Consider the following 13,904-nt stretch of genomic DNA (forward strand, 5'->3'; position numbering starts at 1 on the left):
TCTTGCTTAGTCAAATCATTGCCCTTGACACCTGTTGTGAATGCAGTAACGTGATCTCGTGGATCTGATGTACCATCATACTTTGGAATATCAGGCATCTTAAACTTCTTTGGAATTGGGAGGGGGGCAGCACTTGGATTCCATGGTTGTTGGGAATATTTATCTATATCTACTCCCTTGATCACGGGCGGTACTCCAGGTATTTGTTCTATGCGTTCATTTTGCTCTTAAGCTGTTTCTGCAAGGTTAGTACTAGATTTTGTAAATCAGAATTAACTGGATTACCTGGGTCTCCCTCTTGTGTTTCACTAGGGGTTCCACCACTGCCTGAATTAACCAATCCAGAAAGAGGATTCTCCAAAGTATTGTTGTTTGGAGTAGATGTAGGTGGAGCAGCAGGTAATTGGCTAACAAAAGCCTGAAGAGTTTTATTGACTTGAGAGGCAATAAGTTTTTGCAAAGTGTCATTCATGGTTTCAACATTTTCAAATAGAGCCTGTCCATCTGTGTGAGATCCATCAGGAGTGCCTTCATGAGACCGTCGTGGGGAACCTCGTGGAGAGCCTTGTGGAGAGCCTCGTGGAGAGTCTCCCTGAAGTTGTTGGATTGTTTGAATTTCTGGGTTTCCTTGAGTGTTGTCATTGTTGTTTGACATGATTGATGCAATCAAGAAAATCAGGTTGAAATATAATTGATTATCAGATTCCCGGTAACAGAACCAATTTGTTTAACCAAAAAATAGATTTTTAGTCAAAACTAGAAATTAGAAGAATCGGGTTACTGATAATCGGAAAAGTAAATAAAGAAAGAAATTTTAGAATAGCCAAGTATGAAGGCTGGTAAATCAGAGTATATTTCAATAGTCACCTCTCCCTCCAGTGATTACATATTTCTCCTTTTATAGGTCCCTTTGGGAATCTTTGGAGATGCACGTTATGCCTAAGCCATAATGAGGCTATTATGAGTAATTAATAACATTAAATGCTACGTTACATAATCATTACATTGAATGTATATATTCCTTGACGGCTCCAGCATTTAATACCCTTTAAATGCCGTATTTGCATCTTTTTCTTTAGCCAGGTTCATTCTTCTCATTGCTCGTATGTAAATAAGCTTAAACAGGAACGGGGCGCTGAGCCTCTCGTCTCGTGCCTCTTTTTACCCGTACCTGTTTGTAACTCTTGAACCGTGACAAATCACAACTCATTATCCATTCCACGTGTCAAGACACATCATCATGTATATATGAATACAAATTTTTCCCAATACAAAGAATATACAGGATATATTATTATTGTATAAAAAATCTTCGGGTTGGTTGTTAGTGGAGCTTCTTAAATCTTAGCTTACTGCTCACACAAAAGTTGAAATAAGGAATGTCAAATTTTGAATTTTAATGAGAGATGAGTGTGGGAAAATTTATTCACATTTATCATGAATTGGAATTGGGATAACGACGCACAATTTAATTGTGATATACACATAAATGTTTATATTAAAAACGTGTGGTGCATTTTTTTTTTTTTTTGGTATATATTGTTTGATAAAAATAAGTACCTACTATGAAAATTTACTTATAGAAATAACTTATGTGCAATAAATTTTTGCAATCCAGACAGATTCAGACTGTTTAAGATAGTAATTCATTTGTCATTTTTTATTCCTTTAACATCTGAAAGTATGGAAAGTTATTAAAACCCATCCTAATATTTGTTATAGTAAGTCATTAATTAATTAATCTATTATCTACTCTCTAAGAAGGCAAGAACTAATTAATAGCCTGTTTGGCCAAGCTTATTTTTGGCCAAAAGTGCTTTTTTTTGGCCAAATGCATTTTTGGTCAAAAATTGAGGTGTTTGGCCAAGCTTTTGAAGGAAAAAAAGTGCTTTTGAGGAGAAGCAGAAGCAGTTTTGGAGAAGCAGAAAAAAGTAGCTTCTCTCCAAAAGCACTTTTTTGAGAAGCACTTTTGCGAAAAATACACTTAAAAGCAGTTTTTTAAAGCTTGGCCAAACACTAATTGCTGCTCAGAAGTGCTTTTCAAACTAATTAGCCGAACACAAACTACTTCTCACCAAAAGTATTTTTGAAAAAAAACACTTCTCAAAATAAAATGATTATTGCAGCTTGACCAAATGGGCTATAAATTAGGAATTAATTTAAGATGGAGAATTTAGTGGGTAGCAATAGTCAGAACGAATTAAGACGGTCAAAAAGTAGATATGACTCTAAGATGATTCGCCGAAATAGGGAGCAAAAGATAGTTTTGTGTCTCGAGCTAACTCTATGTTGGCGCACGCCATAGTTTTTGGATTTTTATACCGTAAAGTTATCTCCGTTTGATCTATAGTTTATAAGTTTGAGTCGTAAAAATAGTTATTAATGTTTGCAATAGAATAAACTATCTATACCACACTCCTTGGGATCCGACCATTCCCTCGACCCTACATGAACGGGGAATGCATATCTTGTGCACGGGCAACCCTTTTTTTATCCGATGTCCGATATTTTCTTTGGGCTCCAAATACATTCGAATTTGTACTTGAAATTAGAGGATAAAATGCTTTGTAACATAGGTGACTTTATAACCCAAGACATCTAATTAAGAAAGAAAAAAAAATTTAACACTCACAATCAGTAGCGGAGGCAGGATCTCCATAAAGGGGGTACAAAAAAAAATTTGTAGCTAGTGGGGGAATTGAACCTATGACCTTAAGAAAATTTTGAACCCCCTTGACCACTAAGCTATACTTTTTGGTTGTATTAAGGGAGTTCAAAACTTAATATATAGAGGTAAAACACAGATTTTGCCTTATATACGCAGTATAATTTTTCGGCGAAGGGGGTTCGGGTGAACCCACTTCCGCGCCCCTAAATCCCAACCCTTATTTGTAGCTCATCACGCCCATTAAATTATACCGACAATAAGGATAAAAAAAAATAAAAAAATAAAACATGATGGACCCCCAATACACACGAGTAGTCCCAAGTATCGCGGCGAGGATCCTTGTTTTCGAGACGTGTCAAATTTCAATTAAATAATTATTCACAATCAATATTTATGCTAATATAATAATATCATTTACTACAAGTAATTAGCTGTGAACTGGAAGTCACAGAGCATATATTTTACGTTCACAAGTAATTGTTAAAATTAAATTTTATTTCTCTTAAAATGAACCCCGATGAATAAAATATCGTTATTAATCTAAAGGTTACTAAGGAAAACAGGGTGAAATTAGAGAATAATTATAGAGAATGTTTCATTAGTCAGAAATAGTGTAGCCTTTCACTTATAACAACTCTCCTTTATCATGAGTTTTGTATATCTATGTACAACTTCATTAAGTGTATTACTACTTTTTTACGTGACAAAAAAAAAAACAATATTATACTTTTTACAGTTTATATGGGAATATTTCAATTTATAGATATTTTTGTGTAACAGTAGAATATCTTTATTATGATATCTGAAATAGATTAATCTAATCCCATTTAGATTTTGAATACCGGTCAAAATAAACTTTAGTATATTGAGTAACTATTAAGATTTTTCAAAAAAAAAAAAAATGACAGTGTACATAAATTTAGAACGTATTTGGTTAGACGAAAATCATTTTGTAGAAAAATATTTTCTATGATTTCTCGTAAGTGAAAATATTTTTTTTTTGCAAAACAATATATACTAATGAAAAATATTAAATATGAGTTATACAGCCTGATAATTGCAAGAAAAAATGACTTTGGCTAATAAAATTTAACTCCTTCAAAACATCACAAAATAACTTTTGTCCCACCAAACACACATATTAATCTTTTAAATTTCGTATTAAACTAAACTAAGAGCCCGTTTGGACATAAGAAATTTTTTCCTTTTCTCCAAAAAAAATTCACTTTTTTCCGAAATAGGCATTTGTTCATAAAATTTCCAATTTTCACTTAAAGATGCATTTTGAAAATTTTCGAAAATTTGAAAAACTTCAAAAAGCTGTTTTTCAAATTTTTCACTCAAATCACTCACAAAACTTCTAAAACAACCCAAAATTATATTCATATCGAAACAAACACAACTCTAAATTTCAATACCATTTTCACTTGAAAATTTTTTTCACCCTTTTTTTAAATTTTACAATTCTTATGTCCAAACGCCCACTAAGTGAAACTTATTTAAAAAAAATTAACATGAGACCAAAAGAATATATAACAGGTAACTTGGGCGTGAAACTGGCAATAGCCGGTTTCCCGTGCGCCTAACAAGAAAAGACTCCTTTTGTTTTTTGGTCTCTCTCCTCTCCCTCTCACGTTAAATAGTAGAACCAAACAGCACACAAAATCACAGACAACTAATTCTTTGTCTCCCTGTTCTTTCCCTTTTAATTTCCTATTTGTGTCAGTTCAAAGTTGTCTTGTGTTTGTTTTAGAAAGAGAGATGACAGGGATTTCAAAGGAGGAAGAGAGTGTAACTCTTGATCTTCTCAGGAAGAAAATGGAAGATTTTGCTAAAGAAAGAGATTGGGAAAAGTTTCATAGCCCCAGAAACCTTCTTTTGGCTCTGGTATTTTCCCTCCTGTCCACCTTTTTTATTTTATTTCTTTTGTTTAATGAAAAAAAATTGAATTATTTCTCCACTTGTGTGTTATTTTTGCTTGTGCTGAGATTATGCTAATCTTTCTTGTTTGTCTTCACTTGTGATTTATTATGAATGACCAAATAACAAGTGAGGCTTGCTTAGTTGGTATAATACTTCACCCACGAGGCCACAATCGTTTGATCCTGAGTTCGAGTCACGTTGGAGAGGAAGTGTAGGAATAGTATAGATCCTCCCAGGGATTTTTTTTTCTAAAAAAATAACCAAATATGTGCTTAAATAATCATACGCATGTTTATTGCATTTTTTTTTGAACCATATATTTCGGTTTATTTTTTATCTTTACATATGAGTAATGCTAATCTTTTGTGTGTCATTCCAATTTTTTTTAAACATCCTAAAGGGATATCTACCATTTTATTAGCTTTTTCTTTTTGTGAGATAAAAAAAATTTCTTCTGTTTATTTCAACTCGTGATTTGTATGTTATGATTCAGAATTTATGCACTTGAATAATCACGCAACTAGTGATCCCTAGTTGATCCTTAACATGTTTTCCTTGATTCGATAAATAAATAAATAAAAATTGCTGTAAAATGTGTAGAAGTTTCGGGTTATGATTAAGTAATAGAAATATATATGACTATATGAGGGACGGGTAGGTCACACTTATTTTTTACATTTATTCTGTATCATTTTATGTGTTATTCTTTTTTGTTTTAATCTCTTTTACAAAAAAAAAAAAAAGTGACACACTAATATATTTGATAACTTTTTTAATTATAAATTATGTTCTTTTTTTTAATGATATACTTTTTTAGCCATGAAAACTTTAAGATATACTTCTAAGGATATTTTTAGTGCTCGTTTGGTACGAGTAAATCTCGGTATTAAATTTGAGATGAGTTTATCACATTTTTGGTTGGGATAAAATCACGGTAGAACTAATCTCAAGATTAGTTATCCCGGGGTTGCAGTGTTATTTTTTCTCCTATGAAAGGTGAGATAACAATCCCGATATAATCTAATCCTGATATAATTAATCCTGGAATAACTTATTTCCCAACCAAACGACCCCTTGATGTCCTTTAAACACTATAAAATGAAACGAGTAATATTTTCTGTCAATAAGAATATAAGATAGTCATTGCATTGGAAAAACGAGTAATATGATGATGATATAACGACCCCTTTATTTCCTTTAATTTTCTTGTTTTTATTCCTTTTTATTGGTTAAATTAATCCAATTATTTATATACACAGGTGGGAGAAGTTGGAGAACTTTCAGAAATATTTCAGTGGAAAGGAGAAGTTCCAAAAGGGTTACCTGATTGGAACGAAAAAGAGAAATTACATCTTGGTGAAGAACTTTCTGATGTTTTGCTATACCTCGTTAGGCTTTCTGATATTTGTGGGATTGATCTTGGCAAAGCTGCTCTTCGTAAAGTTGAACTTAATGCTATTAAATACCCTGTTAATCTCAACAAAGGTTCTTCAAACAAATGCAATAACGAAGCCGATAATTAAATCGCTCGATCAGACATATTAGTCGAGTTGCATACAAACTGGTCAGATCGTTATATTTTATGTTATGCTAAATATGATAAGTTAGGTGTCATAGGAGTTGAGAGAAAGTGGACCTGAAGCAGTGGAAATTTGTACTTTGATGGAAGAATATCTTTGGCATTTATTTTCTCATTTATTTTGGACTGTTTTGGCAGTTGAAATCATATCTTTTTTTACGCTGATCTATTCAATGTGTTTTCCCAAATCTGATAAAAGTTCATCTTACTTTTGATGCATAAGTTTTGTTCAGTTCAATTATGGTAATCTCCCGTCTAGATTGCTTATGTTTTTCTTGAGCCGACAGTCTATTCGAAATAGACTCTCTATCTAGGTAGGCAGAGACTGTTGGACTTTAAGCCATTGGGCTTTAAAGTAGAAGAAGTGTGAATTGGAAATGGAGGGAAATAAAATGGAGGGAAATTGAAAATTTGAAGAAGTGAACTTTTGTCTTGCACTTTGTCCCTCATTGGTGAGGGACAACCACATTTGTGTGCTTATATATAGAATCACTTCTTAAAGCTCTTAAAAGGAGTTGAAGAGAATGAACCCTCGCGCCGTTGTCGTCGCTCGGCTCGGCTTCGGCTTTGGATTTGGATTTGGATTTGTCAAATGATCGATCGATAAGATTATTTTTGGACAAAATTTATTTAATTATTTAATAATTAATAAAATGCCAAATCACTGTTGAAAATACGCCAGAATCCTGCTGAAGGTTCAGAGGGCCTCTCTGGCCGCGGTTCTGCCGCGACCGCGGTAGAACCGCGGCAGGCAGCGTATTCTTCTGAAAAGGCACCTTTTCCAGACACCTCTTCTGATAATTGCCTATAAATTCTGAGGCAAGGCTCCATTTTCTATACACGAAAAACACTCCAGAACTTCTTTCTTTCTAAATATACTGCATCCTAATTCGCAGTCTCTCTCTCTCAAATTCGTAAGTGTGATTTTGTTCCTTTCTTTGAGTTCGTTGGTATCCTGCAGTTTGTATTGCCACTGTTGCAGGAAGGTTTATTCCGTTTTATCCTGGGAGGATTTAATCCATTACCTTGGCAACGTGTGAGGGGGTTAAAATTCCTTAAGGACACACAAGAAAATTGTGGACTCGGAATATTTCTCAAATTCTACTATTTTTCTTTAATTCTTCTAACAATTTTGTTTTCCTAATTTTGTGTTTTAACACAGAAGCGCTCACAAGCTTAATGAATTTTTAACTAACGTTTCTGTGTTGAAACATATATTAAACTGTTATTCATATTTTGTATACTGTTTTGGAGACTAAAGCCTTGTTGCTTTCTACTCCAATAATTCATTTTGTCCGGTTCAAAGTACATAAAAACTTTGCCGGAATAATAAACGTATGGGTTTGAAGTATATAAAAACTTCACCATTGTTACGTGTTGTATGTTTGGTTTGATATTCAGTTTGAAGATATCAAAACTTCACTGATTTAACAAAGTTCTGTATTGTTTTCAACTTTATAGAAATATGATGAATGAAAACCAAACTAATGGAAGTGTTGCGGGAACGGGTGCTACTGTTACGAGCGCTGCTGCCTAGTCAAGCCGTTCTACTCCTGCTCATGCTATGGCACCGGCAGAAAAACTTGGAAAGTTTTCCGATATTGACTTCAAACGCTGGCAAATGAAGATGCTCTTCTATCTTACTACGTTGAGTTTGCAACGTTTCATCAAGGAGGATCCTCCGGTCATGGCTGAAAATACTCTGGATGATGAACGACTTGTTGTAACTGAAGCATGGAAACATTCTGATTTCCTGTGCAAAAATTATATTTTGAGTTGTTTGGAAGATGGCTTGTACAATGTCTATAGTGTCATGGAAACTTCAAAAGCGTTATGGAATGCGCTTGAGAAGAAGTACAAGACTGAGGATGCCAGACTTAAGAAGTTCGTGGCTGCAAGGTTCTTGGATTTCAAGATGATTGACACTAGGTCGGTCATAACTCAAGTCTAAGAACTACAAGTCATTGTACATGACCTCCTTGCTGAAGGTATGATCCAAATCAATAATTTTATTAATAAGATTTATCTTATTATTAATAATGAATTTGTTATTGAAGGTATGGTCATAAATGAGTCCTTTCAAGTCGCTGCTTTCATTGAGAAGTTACCTCCGCTGTGGAAGGATTTTAAGAACTATCTTAAACACAAACGGAAGGAAATGACACTAGAAGACTTGATTGTTCGTTTGAGGATAGAAGAGGACAACAAAAATGCTGAAAAGAAGTCACGTGGACACTCGACAATAATGGGGGCAAACATTGTTGATGAGGCACCACAAAATAAGAAGAGGAAGAAAGCTTCTGGACCAAAGAATTACCGAAGTAAGAAGAAGTTCAAGGGTAATTGCCACAACTGTGGAAAAACTGGGCATAAGGCAGTGGATTGTCGTGCGCCAAAGAATGATAAGAAGAAAAAGAATCAAGCCAACATGGTTGAAGATGAAATGGAAGACTTGTGTGCCATGTTGTCTGAATGCAACTTGGTAGGAAATCCGAAAGAATGGTGGATAGATTCTGGATCCACCCGCCATGTTTGTGCTAACAAGGAGTTATTTTCTTCTTATGTCCCCGCAGGTCCCGACGAGAGAATCTTCATGGGAAATTCATCTACGGCCAAAGTTGAAGGAGTTGGCAAGATTGCGTTGAAGATGACGTCGGGAAAAATAGTGACTCTAAACCAAGTCCTCCATGTTCCAGAAATTCGCAAGAATCTTGTGTCGACTTCACTTCTTGTCAAGAATGGATTCAAATGTATTTTTGTTTCCAATAGTGTTGTACTAAGTAAGAATGATATGTATGTAGGAAAAGGTTACCTGAATGAGAGCCTTTTTAAGCTAAATGTAATAGCAGTTCCTATCAATAAAGTGAATGCTTCTTCTTACTTGCTTGAGTCAAACACTTTATGGCATTCGCGTTTAGGTCACGTAAACTTTAAAACATTGCGAAAGATGATAAATCTAGAAGTATTGCCAAAATTTGATTGCATTAGTTTCAAATATCAAATATGTGTGGAATCAAAGTATGCTAAGCATCCTTATAAGTCCGTTGAAAGGAACTCAAGTCCTTTAGACTTAATTCACATAGATATTTGCGACATGAAGTCAACACCATCTCATGGTGGGAAAAAGTTTTTTTATTACTTTTATTGACGATAGCACGAGATACTGCTATGTTTATTTACTTAATAGTAAAGACGAGGCAATTGATGCTTTCAAGCAATACAAGAGTGAAGTTGAAGCGCAACTAAACAAAAAGATCAAAATGATAAGAAGTGATAGGGGTGGCGAATATGAATCTCCTTTTGAAGAAATATGTTTGGAAAATGGCATTATTCACCAAACAACTGCCCCTTACTCTCCACAATCTAATGGAATTGCGGAGAGGAAGAATCGAACGTTGAAGGAGATGATGAATGTATTGCTGATAAGTTCCGGCTTACCACAGAACTTGTGGGGGGAAGCTATACTTATAGCTAACCGAATAATCAACCGTGTACCTCATAGTAAAACACAATCCATTCTTATGAGAAGTGGAAAGGAAGGAAGCCTAGCTTGAAATACTTTAAAGTGTGGGGGTGTTTAGCTAAGGTACAAGTTCCTAAACCTAAAAGGGTTAAGATAGGTCCAAAAACGGTTGATTGTGTGTTTATTGGATATGTAACCAATAGCAAGGCATATCGTTTTCTGGTTCATAAATCAGAAAATCTTGAGATTCACATTATTACGAAAATAGAATCAGATAATGCTGAATTCTTTGAAACTATTTTTTCCATATAAAAAGGAAAGTGAAGTGACCTGCCAAAAGTCAAAACGACCTCGGGAGGAAATAATAGATGGTATGCCTAATGAAGAAAATCCGAGAAGAAGTAAACGTCAAAGGACATCTACTTCATTCGGTCCAGATTTTCTGACTTTTCTGTTAGAAAATGAGCCTCGTACCTTCAAGGAAGCAATGTCTTCATCAGAGGCACAATATTGGAAAGAAGCTGTCAATAGTGAAATAGAATCCATATTGAGCAACCATACTTGGGAATTGGTTGATCTTCCTCCAGGTAACAAAACGTTGGGTTCTAAATGGATTTTCAAGAAGAAAATGAAAGACGATGGTACTATTGACAAATACAAGGCAAGACTTGTTGTCAAAGGATTTAGACAACGAGAAGGTCTTGACTATTTTGACACATACTCGCCGGTAACAAGAATTACATCCATTCGGATGCTAATAGCGTTAGCCGCCTTGTATGGTCTTCAAATCCATCAAATGGATGTAAAAACAGCCTTCTTAAATGGTGATCTTAAGGAAGAAATTTACATGAACCAACCTGAAGGGTTTGTGGTTCCGGGAAAAGAAAAGAAGGTGTGTAGACTTGTTAAGTCTCTTTATGGACTAAAACAAGCACCCAAACAATGGCATGCGAAATTTGACCAAACAATGTTGTCAAATGGTTTTAAGATTAATGAATGTGATAAATGTGTTTACATTAAGAACGTTCCAAATCATATAGTCATTGTTTGCTTATATGTTGATGATATGCTAATAATGAGCAAAGACATTGCCGACATTCAAGCTACTAAGCGCATGCTTGCTAGTAAGTTTGATATGAAAGACTTAGGAGTTGCCGATGTAATTCTAGGAATTAAAATCCAGAGGACTCCTCAAGGTCTAGCTTTGTCTCAATTACATTACGTGAAAATGATACTTGAAAAATTCAAACACTTGGAATTTAGAAGTGCAAGAACTCCAATTGACTTAAATCATCATCTCATAAAGAATAAAGGTGAAAGTACGTCTCAATTGGAGTATGCTCGTGTGTTGGGAAGCTTAATGTACATCATGAACTGTACACGACCTGATATAGCTTGTGCGATAAGTAAACTTAGTCGATTCACAAGTAATCCCAACAAACATCACTGGGTAGCAATGAAACGAGTTCTGGGATATTTGGAATATACCCAAGACTACGCTTTGCACTACAATAAATATCCTACAGTTATCGAAGGATATAGTGATGCAAATTGGATAACCAGCTCAACAGAAACAAAGTCCACAAGTGGATATGTTTTTACTGTTGGTGGAGGAGCAGTATCTTGGAAGTCTTCCAAACAAACATGCATTGCTCGCTCTACAATGGAATCAGAGTTTATAGCTTTGGATAAAGCCGGTGAAGAATCTGAATGGCTTCGGAATTTTTTAGAACACATTCCGTTCTGGCCAAAACCTTTGGCTCCTATTTGCATACATTGCGATAGTGAGGCTGCAATAGGACGGGCAGGGAGCGTTATGTATAACGGAAAGTCTCGTCATATACGACGCAATGTATATATATATATATATATATATAAAGATCCAACTTAACTAATTATTAAATATTAACTAAACATTTCCGATCGATTTTGGTCGGAAATGGCATGGTCAAACGGTCAAATGTCACTTAATGTTTCCTACCGACTTTTTCGACCAAATCTGCCAGCGACCGGGTTCTTCCCCATTTCCCTATTTTCTCTATCTCTCTTCCATTTCTCATCTTCTCCTCTCCAGTTGCATTTCCACCCAAAACCACACGCAAAATCAACTCTTTTCTCCCTCCTCACCCAAAATCAAAGCCCCTCATCGTCTCCCTCCCCTCCCCCGCCACTGTTCGGCCGTCGGCTAGCTGCCACCACTGCTTCTTTCGCCGCCACCACCCACTGCTTTTAGCACCCAAACCCCCTCTCTTCTCTTTCAAGGTTAGTTATCTATATTTTTTAATCTAAGTAATTTTAATTCTTCTATTGTATAAACTAGGGTTTAGTTAATGATTAATTAAATTTAGAGTTTACTCCTATTGATTATGTTTATTCTAGCATTATCTATGTTAGAAGATTATGATTATGCTAGGTTTAGCTAATATTAATTCTTTCAATTATATTGACTATGATTATGGTAGGGTTTAGGATGTAGTGCCTTAGATTTAGGGTTTATTAATTATGACTAATAATAATTGAGTTGGTTTACATAGTGGGTAAACTAATTCTAATTGAATGTGTTAGTCTAATTATGATTAATGCTAGGGTTATCTAATTTTAATTTATTTAGTTATATTGCTCTTTAATGGTCTAATTGATTTTTAAAAAAAAAACTTATTTAGGGATGTATGTGAACTTCCAAATTAATAAGCACTCAAATTATTTAAATTTTTTGTGTTGTTACTAAAATTTATTATGTAACTTAAACTATAAATTAATTTGAACTATGATGCAACTAACAAATAATTTTCAATGCGTCGCTCAGTGACTTCGTGAGCCAATTTGGTCATGGTGCTGTATATTCTACATTTGAGGCATGGTTTAAAGAGTGTGTAAGTGCATCTTACATACTTTCTCACATGTGAATATACATATATAGCTTATATACTTTCTCACTTGTGATTTATTTAACGCTACATGTAGGTCAATAATCCAAAAAACGGTGTTAATCAATTTTTGAAAGACATATCTTGGGGATCTGCACCTACGGTTACGACTATGTCTAAGTATTGTATGAATGGTTACAAATTTCACACCGAGGAATGCTCTAAGTATAAAAAAAAAGCAATAACAGTAGGGTGTGTGTCAAAGGTGGTGAAGGCAACTAGGATGGGGAAAATGATTATTATGGTGTGATCAAAGAGATTCTAGAATTTTCATATTCAGGTAGACCAAATAAGAAGATCATACTTTTCCGATGCAAATGGTTTGACCCAACACCTAGAAGAGTGTTTACCTCGAAAAATATGAGTAACAATTAAATTTGATTTGTGGTTTTAAAGATATGTGATTTAGTTCAATACCAATTAAGAATCGAGAAATATGAAGAAGAAATGAAAGATAGAAGTGAATCAAACCAATGTTATTTAGCAGCAGTGACCTTGAGGTGGCTTAGGGTAGTAAGAATAATTAAGTAGAGAAATCAAAGTAAGAACAATTAGGCTAAGGGACAATTCTGATGAACAACAGGCAAAAGTAGAGAGTACATTCTTTGCTCGGTAAAAAGATGGTTCTACAAATGATTGGGGTCTCCTTTATATAATGGGGAAACCCCAAATAAGGAATATTTCCATTTACAGTAGGGAATATTCTTAGTACAACTGTCTAACCACCTAGTACGGAATTGTACAACCATATTCCGTGATTTATGCCATGACTTTGAGGACGTGGCTCGAATCTAGCTCGTTCTGGTACAAATCCATAACGGTACTATTTCGGGGTGGAACACACCCGACCTCGATATGCATCGTGCTTCGCGTTCGAACTCAGGTCTATTCCTTCGAGCTCGAACCTGGCCTTACCCGGACTCGGACTTCTGACAACCTCCCAAATATATATAGATCGAAGGCACTCGATCTCGGCCGTAAACAGATAGTCCCCGCGTTTCTTAGAGTAAGATGATAAGAAACGTTTTTGATCCTCGTTTTATCGAAGTATTTGGTGATGACGTCATTTTTATGATGCGGGGGCTCGAAGTGACCGAAACATCCCGTCAGTCCACTTCCCCAAATCATTGAATGCAAGCCAGTATTGGTCATCCACTAATGCCGTCGAACCGTCGTTGCCCTTCTATAAATATGAGGCGATTCCTCTGAGTAAAGGACTTTACTCTTTCCTTATACCTTCCATATCCTCATCTCTTACCTCTAATCACCCGTTTCCATCGCCTCTTTAAGCGCCGAACGCCAAACTCTTGTAGAAAATACACTATCCATGTGCAACCCGTATTC

At 35.1% G+C, this 13,904-nt stretch overlaps 1 protein-coding gene across 1 annotated transcript; it reads left to right on the forward strand.

Moving 5' to 3' along the window:
- Window positions 1-4,286: 4,286 nt before the first annotated feature.
- Window positions 4,287-6,358, forward strand: LOC109221228 (dCTP pyrophosphatase 1-like). The gene is made up of 2 exons (XM_019385690.1): window positions 4,287-4,555; window positions 5,851-6,358. Exons 1-2 carry the CDS (start codon window positions 4,430-4,432, stop codon window positions 6,112-6,114), a joined length of 390 nt encoding a protein of 129 aa, XP_019241235.1. The 5' UTR covers window positions 4,287-4,429; the 3' UTR covers window positions 6,115-6,358.
- Window positions 6,359-13,904: the final 7,546 nt, after the last annotated feature.

This window comes from Nicotiana attenuata, unplaced genomic scaffold (genome assembly GCF_001879085.1).
Source record: "Nicotiana attenuata strain UT unplaced genomic scaffold, NIATTr2, whole genome shotgun sequence".
Lineage (NCBI taxonomy): Eukaryota > Viridiplantae > Streptophyta > Magnoliopsida > Solanales > Solanaceae > Nicotiana > Nicotiana attenuata.